Source organism: Nicotiana tabacum, chromosome 21, assembly GCF_000715075.1.
Source record: "Nicotiana tabacum cultivar K326 chromosome 21, ASM71507v2, whole genome shotgun sequence".
In the NCBI taxonomy this organism is placed as follows: domain Eukaryota; kingdom Viridiplantae; phylum Streptophyta; class Magnoliopsida; order Solanales; family Solanaceae; genus Nicotiana; species Nicotiana tabacum.
In genome coordinates this window covers 17744926-17753944 of record NC_134100.1, presented here as the reverse complement: position 1 = coordinate 17753944, position 9019 = coordinate 17744926, and the positions used below count along the sequence as shown (strand labels likewise).

Here is a 9019-nt window from a genome sequence, read left to right as displayed (position 1 = left end):
TGATACTAATATTGTCTCCTTTTGTCCTTTTTATCTTTTTGTTTTCTTGAGCCGAGGTCTTTCGGAAACAGCCTCCCTACTCCTGCGGGGTAGGGGTAAGGTCTGCGTACACACTACCCTTCCCAGACCCCATTAGTGGGATTTTACTGGGTTGTTGTTGTAGTAGTATTGAAATTTGGTTGTACAATACAAATAATCAGACAGAAGCTTTACTGGATAACCAATTCAGATAAAAATACAACCATGATTTCTTAAACAATGCCATTCCTTAGCAGCATAACCAATAATCCCTATGTCATTGGCTGATCTATTGGTTAGAAGGGCAAAATGAACAGGAAGAAATTGATTTTTGACAAAGAGAAGCAAGTCAAATATCATACTTTATAACAAGAAGTTGATAAATACAAAGCCCATTATGAAACTGAAATTAAATCAGTTCTTGCTGTTACACACAGATACACTGTCAGAAGATATGTATATTAGAATGTACTATGCACACAATACGTATACGTCTGTATAGAAATAAAGCATATTAGACTGATGCAGTACCAATGTGCTTGGCAATGGCCTGCTGCAGCTCATCTTTTTTAGCTCCTACAACCTTATCGACGATATTACCCTCCTTGAGGAACATGAAAGTTGGCATTGCCTCCACAGCCCAATCAGTAGCAACCGACTGTAACAAGGAAATAAGATGTAAACACAAGTTGTCACTCATCTCAATTGGATATCGTAATTCCTATAGGAATCATTAATAGGTTAAGTATAAGCAACTCAAGCTTGTAAGTATACTGTGACGTCAAATTTACCTTCAATTCATCCACATCCACCTTCAAGAAGGTAACATTGGGTAGTTTCTGGGCCAATTCTGACAAGAATGGGGCAATGAACCGACAGGGACCACACCAAGAAGCAGTAAAGTCCACGACTATCTGGGACAACAGTAATTTGAATAAATGAAGTGCAAAGACAGAAGGAAATAGCTAGAAAAGGACCATACATACTCTAACTTTCAGCTCTTGATTTGCATTCAAGATAGGAAATATCTTTATCACAATATATACGTCTATTTTCCTTATTTAGTAGAACTAATTGTGAAACATACAATAACCTACGATCTCAAGAATAATTGATGCTTTATGCTCATATCCATTAATAATAAACTCATAAAACGTGGAAGGAAGTCGTCTTGAGTTAGCATTTAGCTGATATAATATGTTATATTTCTTTAGCATAGAAAGAGAAAGTTCTCCAAGTATAGAAGCAGATAAGCACATGAGGGGTAGCCCTGCAGCCTCAAGGCTGCTTTTTCACTGATGCGGTATAGACGATAAATCTGCAGTTCACTCACTTGGTCCTCCATGCTTTCAGAACTTCAAAATATATACATATAGACAGCCAAATGAGAGTCACGAAGTTGACAATGCAACATCCAAAAAAAAGGTTCATCCATACCAAGAATAACATAGCTTTTTTCTTTTTTAATATCACCATGCCTAGAGGCAAAGCTCAGGCTAAAGAGGTGGAGTTTGGAAATAGTTTTTAACTAGCAACAGACGCACGTCACTTAGAACCTCACAAGCTTTGTCATTGTCCCAAGTGCAAAATCTTTTCTTGCGCAAAGGATAGAGCATATTGTTTCTAGATGAAAAGATAAAAATTGTATTATGGTTCCCTTTAAAGGGGAGAGATGGCTAAAAAGGAAGTGGAAGTGTTGATTTACTTCTGTCTTAAGGAGTACAAGTCATTTACTTTACTATTATTTGATACGGTAGAAGAAAAAGTAAAAAGATACGGTCCATTTTAAATGATTTTCTGGTCTTTTAAATTTGGTGCAAAATAAGTGATTTTTTAAAAAACCAAGAAGATTAATCTTTTTCCCATATTTACCTTTGTCTAATAAATGTTGGTGTTTGTTCAAGGCAATTGAATTAAGTGATTAAAGAGGTGTTTTTCAAGGCAATTGAATTAATCAATGTCAGAATGGTTTCACATCTCTAATACTACTCCCATCACGTCTCATCCTGGCTTATTGTAGCATAGATTTCATTTCATCTCTTATTGTAAATTTACCTCTTGAAAAAAAAAATGGAGAGGTGAATTGAAAGATTTTACGATTCCATGGATATTGAAGTTGAAGACTTGAAGACCCACTTAAAACAATTCAACACTCGATGGATATCAAAGACTCAATTGAGTGGATTTGATGACTCAATGAACAATCAAAACGAAAACTCAATTGATAGAGTTGAATACTCAAAGAATGTTGAAGACTCTGAAGAGATAGTTGACTACTCAAAGAATGTTGAAGACTTTGAAGAGATAGTTGAAAACTCAAATTAAAAAGTTGGACTAGATTTAGACTTGAAAATTTTAGATTGGGGTTTTGATTCGAACAAACTTCCTGATGAATGTTGAAAATTTTGATAGTGAAATGTTGACAATTTTCGCTCCAATTTTTCTTTTTGAATTCAAATTTTCATTAGTAGGAGTTAAATCATTATCTTGCATTCCTAGTTCCTACTTCAAGCTTTATCTGTTTAAATATTCAAGCATAGCATTTTGACTTCAGCTAATTTTCGTCGAAGAAAAACTTTATGTTGTTTCGTTTACTGCTAGGTGCTAATCATCACATATCCTACATCCAAATAGTCATTAAAAGGTAAAAAAAAAATGAGAAATATTTAAGAAAAGAAAGGATAATTTAGTCAAATAACTCTCTTAATTAATGCTATTAAGTAAAATTTTTAATGGGTGTGCCAAAAACTAGAAAATCATTTAAATGGAACGGAGGGAGTATTAATTAAGGGTTATTTGACTAAATTACTCTTTCTCTTCTTAGACTTTTCTCATTGTTTTTTACTTCTAATAATGACTATTGGAGTTTAAGATATGTAATGATTAGCACTTAACAGCAAACAAAGCAATCAATTTTTCTTCCATGAAAAATTAGTTGAAGTCAAAATACTTTACTTGAATAGTTCAAGAAATAAAACCTAAAGCAGGGATGTAAGAAAATGCAAATTGATAGAAAACCTCATGCGTAAAAAAGTTCGACTACGACTAATGAAAATTTGAATTTAAAAACATGAATGAAAAATTTTATGGAGCCAAAATTTTCAACATTGCGAACAAAAATTTTCAACTTTCCTATCATAACCACAATCTAAAATATTCAAGTTTAAATACAGTCTGACTTTTTTATTTGAGTCTTGTAACTTTCTCTATAGAGTCTTCAACATTCTTTGAGTATTCAACTCTCCCAATTGAGGTTTCAATTTGAATGTTCATTGAGTCGTCAACCTTCTCAATTGAGTCTTCGACTTCCATCGAGTCCTGAACTCTTTCAAGTAAGTCCCAACCTTATTATCCATGGAGTTTTAAATTCTTTCAATTCATCTCTCCATTTTTTCTAAAAATAGATCAATAATATGAGATGAATTGAAATTTATGCTATAACAGGAGATGTCGTAACATCATAGGAATGTTATTAGAGATGTGAAACCATTAACATTGTCCCTACGGGGACATCAAATAAAGGAAAAAACATTAACATTGATAAGTTCAATTGCCTTGAAAAAATCCCTCTTTATTCACTTAATTCAATCGTGTTTAAAATAAACCAAATTTATTAGACATGGGTAATTTGGGGAAAAAATAAATACCTTCTTGTTTTTTTTTTAATCACTTAGTTTGGACCAAATGTAAAAGGTTAAAAAATCATTTAACATGGACCAGAGGGAACATGTACGGAAAAGCCTGATTCAATTTTAATTGTTGGGTAATTGAAAAAAAGAAGAGAAAAGATAAATGTAAGAAGAGAGAAGGAGGCTAATTAATAGAATTAATGAAGTGGCTTTCCAATTTTCTTAGTAGAGCACTAACAACAACAACAACAACAACAACGACCCAGTATAATCCCACAAGTGGGGTCTGGGGAGGGTAATATGTACCCAGACCTTACCCCTACCCCGAAGAGTAGAGAGGCTGTTTCCAGGAGACCCTCAGCTCAAAAAAAGCAACAGGAGCCGATATATTAGTACCATACAAAATGCATAATACAATAACAGCAATAGTAGAGCACTAAATAGTAGGGAAGTTGAGAAAAAGACAAAAACTAAAAAGAAAAAAATAAATAGTAATCCTAGCGAATGAGATGTACCACCTCATCTCCTCTTAGACCAGCTTTGTAAAATATATCATAGATTCTTCCAGCAAACCCACCAGTTGTAATAGCGAACAAATGCTAACAGTTGAACTCGAAGAGGGGTACGCGGTGACTCTTTCCTTGTGCAAATTTCACATTAGAATGGAAGGAAAAAATTAGGACCCTTATAAGGCTGAGTTCAAGTTTCAACTATTGATGTGCCTTTTGGATTAAAACCTAAGGGGACAAAACTGTGAGACTCCAAAAGTTGAGCCAAAGCGGGCAATACCTAGGCAATTGGGCTTGGGCGTTACAATGATACCAAAGCTAGTACCTCACCTAGTACAGTGGTGGAGCAAACCTCAGGAGGACGTTGAGTACGTAAAAGGGTGTTACTGTAATAGCCCATGGACCGTAATAAGTTGAACTTGAAAGGGAGTTCTCTATGAAGCTTGCACTCTGGCAATTCCCATATCAGAATGAGATGAGAAATCTGGCAAATAAATGATTCAATTATTGAGGCACATTTTACGTTATAGCCCAAGGGGACAAAATTGTGAAGCTCCAAAGGTTGGGATAAAGCGTACATACTTACCAGTTAGATCCAATTGTTACACCACCCAAACCTCTTTAGAGAAGTTAGAGTGGTCATTTTACAACTTTGCGTCTCTGTGACTAAAACTACCAACCTCTTGGCTGGAAGTGGAGTGATCTCATTACTGGAGCAACCTCGTCACCTTACAACAAGTATTTCACTGTATGAATAATTAACAATAGTTAAATTAAAGTACTTATGCATGCATCCCCAAAAAGTGTAGTAAAACCCGAGCAACAATACAATTTAGCAAACTCTAATATCTTGAAGCTGAACATAGAAATGGAAACTCAAATAAAGCTTTATCATGAGATGAAGTCTTGTAATTTCAGAGATATACCAACCGATCAGATTCAAACTTATCCGTTATTTCGAACTATGTATTCAAAGCTATGTTAATTGGAGTTTTGTCCTAACAGTCACCATGACTGACAAATCTCCTCGCCAATATTTGTTACACGACCTATTTTGGCCCTTTCAACATTGATGTATTGCTGGCCAACATTTGGCCAAATAATTTGAGAACTGCTAAGAAAATACTGGCAAAAGTTTCCTAAGCCTATTTTTATAAATGACCCAGTATCCTCTCACGTTATATGCACCTCTTATTTACCTTCCCTCTCCCAGTGTCCGTACTTGAACCTCATATGTGTATTCCTCGTAACAAGTCTTATTTTGTTTTATTAATTTATTTTTTGAATAAACCCACCACCCAAACCCCTTTGGAGAAGTCAGTAGTCTCCATTTCCAACTTTGCTACCTCAATGACTCGACTTACCAACCTCTTGGTTGGAAGTGCAGTGCTCTTCTCACTAGAGCAACCTCACTTGTCACCTTAGAAAAAGTAATTTCCCGTACGAATAATTAAAAATGGATAAATAAATGTTATGCGTGCATCCCCACAAGTGAAGCTAAAAACAACTCCCAACAACAATACAATATAGCAAACTCTAATCTAGAAGCTGATCCAGAGAAATTACAAAAAGGATAAGCAAGAGTTTTATTCATGAGATGAAGCTTTGTAGTTTTTAGAGTTATACCAACCATTCTTTCGAACTATCATACTATTAGAATTGGTATTAGATCCAAGTTAATCCAGATTTTGTCCAAACAATCACCAATGCTTAGGAATTTCTTGAACAATATTTGGCCAACAATTCTAAAATTGTTTGGCCAAATGTTAGCGGACAATACTCAAGTTAAAAGAGCCAAAATATGCCACATAATAAATTCACTGTATCAGCCAAAATTATATTGGGACAAACTAGACCAACAGATTCGCTACGTTCCCTATTTTAGCCTTTTCAACCTAATGTATTATTGGCCATTATTTGACAAAGTATTTGAGAATTGCCGGACTAATATTGGTCAAGAAATTCCTAAGAGTATTGTTATAAATACGCAATGTCTTCTCAAGTTAGATGCACCTCTTCACAAATTGAGAAACATTTCTAGTGTTTTTTCTCTTGTATTAAAGTAGAGCGTATGGGGAATTAGGTATTAGGAAACACTTGTGTGAACTTCTTTGTGGGTGCAATGTATGAAGTTACTCTTTCGGGATATTTTGGGACTAATCAAAGTTATATCTATAATTTTGTACTCTCTTTTCCATAGCCCATTGATATAGTGGAATTGCTCCTCTCTCGCCATGTACTATGTCTTAAACACGAATTTGTACTACCCGAACTCCCAATCCTTTATTTGCTTTAAGTTACCATTATTATCAATTTTTGTCTAATTATGCACAACCCTAACTCTAAAAAATTATGCACGTCCCGAACTCCCAATCCTAACACATACAATGAAAATTGAATAGGATTATTTCTGAACTTACTGCTCATCATCGCTAGCAATCAATCGGCATAATAAAAATATTACAAAATTTAAATCAATACACGATTCACTGAGAGAAACCCATGTCAGATCCAATTTGTATCATATGAAATGCAACATAACAGAAAACTAAAGGAAACATTAATTAACAAAAAATAAAAGATTTAAGGAAAACGGAAAAAATACCAATTTTTTGGTGTCAATTCCTTTCTGAAGCTGCTCGTTCCAAGCATCAACGGTGTGACAACCGATCACCTGTCCCTCCTCTGCCATTTTTTTTTTCTCTTTTTTTGGTTTCAAGTTTTTAATGATTTTTGTTTTCTCCTAAATTCGTTGAAAACAGAAAGCGCTTGTTCTTGTTTTCCGGAGCTATTCTGCCTCGCTTTATATAGGAGTACTGGATGTTCAATTACAAATATATCCCCAAAAGCCTAATTTAATAAAAAAAAAAAAAGAAGATTTTCAACAAAAAACGAAGCCGCCTAAATTCTTTTTTTTTTTCATCCGTTGTCTGCTATCCGTATTGGAGCCCGATGATATTCGAATTCACACTGCGTAGGATCCCATTCGGGGGGAAGCGCTTTTTCTGGTTTCTCATCCGGTGTCCAGTACCCGCATTGGAACCCGATTATATCCGAATTCGCGCCGCATAGAGTCCTTAATCGGAAGAAAGCGCTTCATACCAAGTATTTTTTCATACTCAGGCTCGAACCCAAGATTTCTGGTTAAGAAAAAAGCCGTGCACGGTGGTAAGAAGCCTAAATTCAATTCTATTACTTGACCATCATTTTGAAAGCTTGACTTGACCTTTATATTTGTTAAACTTTTTACATTAACAATTATTTATTTAAGCTTGTGACATTTAGGAAAATATTACAAAATCCCACTCTAGTTCCAACTGAAATCTCCTTTCACTGGGTACAAGTCTTAAATAAAAATTAAACCATTTGGGACTTATAGCCTGTTTGACCAAGCTTCTTTTGAAGCAAAAGTTTTTTTTTTTTTTTTTTTGTCAAATGATTTTTTTTTCTAAAATTAAGGTGTTTGGTCAAGCTTTTGAAAGGAAAAAAAGTACTTTTAAGGAGAAATAGAAGCATTTTTTGAGAAGCATAAAAAATAGCTTCTATTCAAAAGTATTTTTTTTATAAGCGCTTTTGAGAAAAAAATATATTTAGAAGTACTTTTTAAAAGTTTGTCAAATACTAATTACTGCTCAGAAGTGTTTTTCAAATTCAATACCAAACATAAATTGCTTCTCACCAAAAGCACTTTTAAAAAAAAAACACTTCTCAAAATAAGTTGATTTAAGAAGTTTGGTCAAACAGGCTATTAATCTTTTGATCATGCTGTAAGATTTCTGTGGTTTTAAAAGCATATTGTTAAGGATAAAATATAAAATTTATAACAATATTAGTTATAAAAATGATATTTTTCTTATTAACGAGCAAATACCGTATAAAATGGAACAGAGAAAAGCATATTTTTATTCTCTTGAAAGTAACATCCATTCTATTTCGGTCACCACAGAAGAAGATGACTGCAGAATATTTTTATCTATCACGCATGGTCTTGCATTATATTTTTTATTAAAGAATAAAATAAAGCAAAAGAATTTTAGATGGACCGCCATGAAGCTGAAAATGACATAGGAGCATAATATTGGGTACCTAAAAAATAGAGATGGATCTAATTGAAGTAATAATACTTATTTAGACTGAAAACAAAAAGAATTAATCAATAAAATGAGTAGAATTTCTGGAGACAAAAGAGACAATACAAAGAGATAGAGAGGATATGAATTGAATTAAGTCGATGAAAAATTCAAAATAAAAATTAGTTTGAAAAGTAGAAATACACCACTATCTATTTTTGCAGTGTAAATAAAAATATCACAACAAATAAAAATTTGAACCTTGGACCTCAAACTGAAATTGGGCCCTGACTGTATTGGGCCTCTTTCTCAGTCGGTATATCGGCGTATTGGGCTTGGGCTGAAATGCTGAATTATCAACTCTAACACTACCAGCCAGAAATTGGGAGGAAGTGTAGACATACCCGAATTTTGAGCCACAATTAAATTTATACCCGCATTATAAAAAAAAAATTGTAAGTTATCCACTTTATAGTACATTTTACATGTTGCGTCTGAAGTTAAAAAAATTCGGATAGTTTTTGCGTTTGAAGTTCTCCTCGTGACAGTGTAAACTTCAAATGTAAAATTACAAATTTCGGGTAATGTTCTCGCCCCGGCAGTGCAAACTTCGACAATCACGTATGAAATTATGTAGTGTAAACTTCAAAGTGCAAATATTACACTTAAGACTAATTAGTCTGAACTGCAGCCAAATTTTTTTGCATACATTGAAGAGCTTTTGGGCTTCTCCTTGGTGCAGGGCTGAACCGAATACTGCGTTCAAGTTGTGATCAGGGGCGGAGCTAGAGCT

The 9019-nt window shown here is 34.1% G+C and overlaps 1 protein-coding gene across 4 annotated transcripts; it reads right to left on the bottom strand.

The window, feature by feature from the left end:
• Positions 1–363: 363 nt before the first annotated feature.
• On the bottom strand, positions 364–6935 carry LOC107799067 (thioredoxin H-type). 4 transcript variants are annotated; one of them, XR_001651059.2, is made up of 5 exons: positions 6762–6900; positions 4743–4902; positions 4166–4640; positions 810–932; positions 667–676 (listed from the first exon to the last, which is right to left on the bottom strand). XR_001651059.2 is itself a non-coding variant. In XM_016622138.2 (3 exons), the coding sequence occupies exons 1-3, from the start codon at positions 6846–6848 to the stop codon at positions 533–535; spliced, it is 354 nt and encodes a 117-aa protein (XP_016477624.1). In that variant the 5' UTR covers positions 6849–6935; the 3' UTR covers positions 364–532. The 4 variants fall into 4 exon arrangements, 1 of the variants encoding a protein (XP_016477624.1); XM_016622138.2 differs by lacking the exons at positions 4166–4640; positions 4743–4902 and having other exon boundaries at positions 364–676; positions 6762–6935; XR_001651058.2 differs by lacking the exons at positions 667–676; positions 810–932 and having other exon boundaries at positions 3812–4640.
• Positions 6936–9019: the final 2084 nt, after the last annotated feature.

Coding starts and splice junctions, on each gene's coding strand:
- LOC107799067 (XM_016622138.2), bottom strand. CDS start 6,848: ATGGCAGAGGAGGGACAGGTGATCGGTTGTCACACCGTTGATGCTTGG. Junction 933..6,761: donor GAATTGACACCAAAAAATTG/GTATTTTTTCCG, acceptor CTGTTGTCCCAG/ATAGTCGTGGACTTTACTGC. Junction 677..809: donor TGGATGTGGATGAATTGAAG/GTAAATTTGACG, acceptor TCCTTGTTACAG/TCGGTTGCTACTGATTGGGC.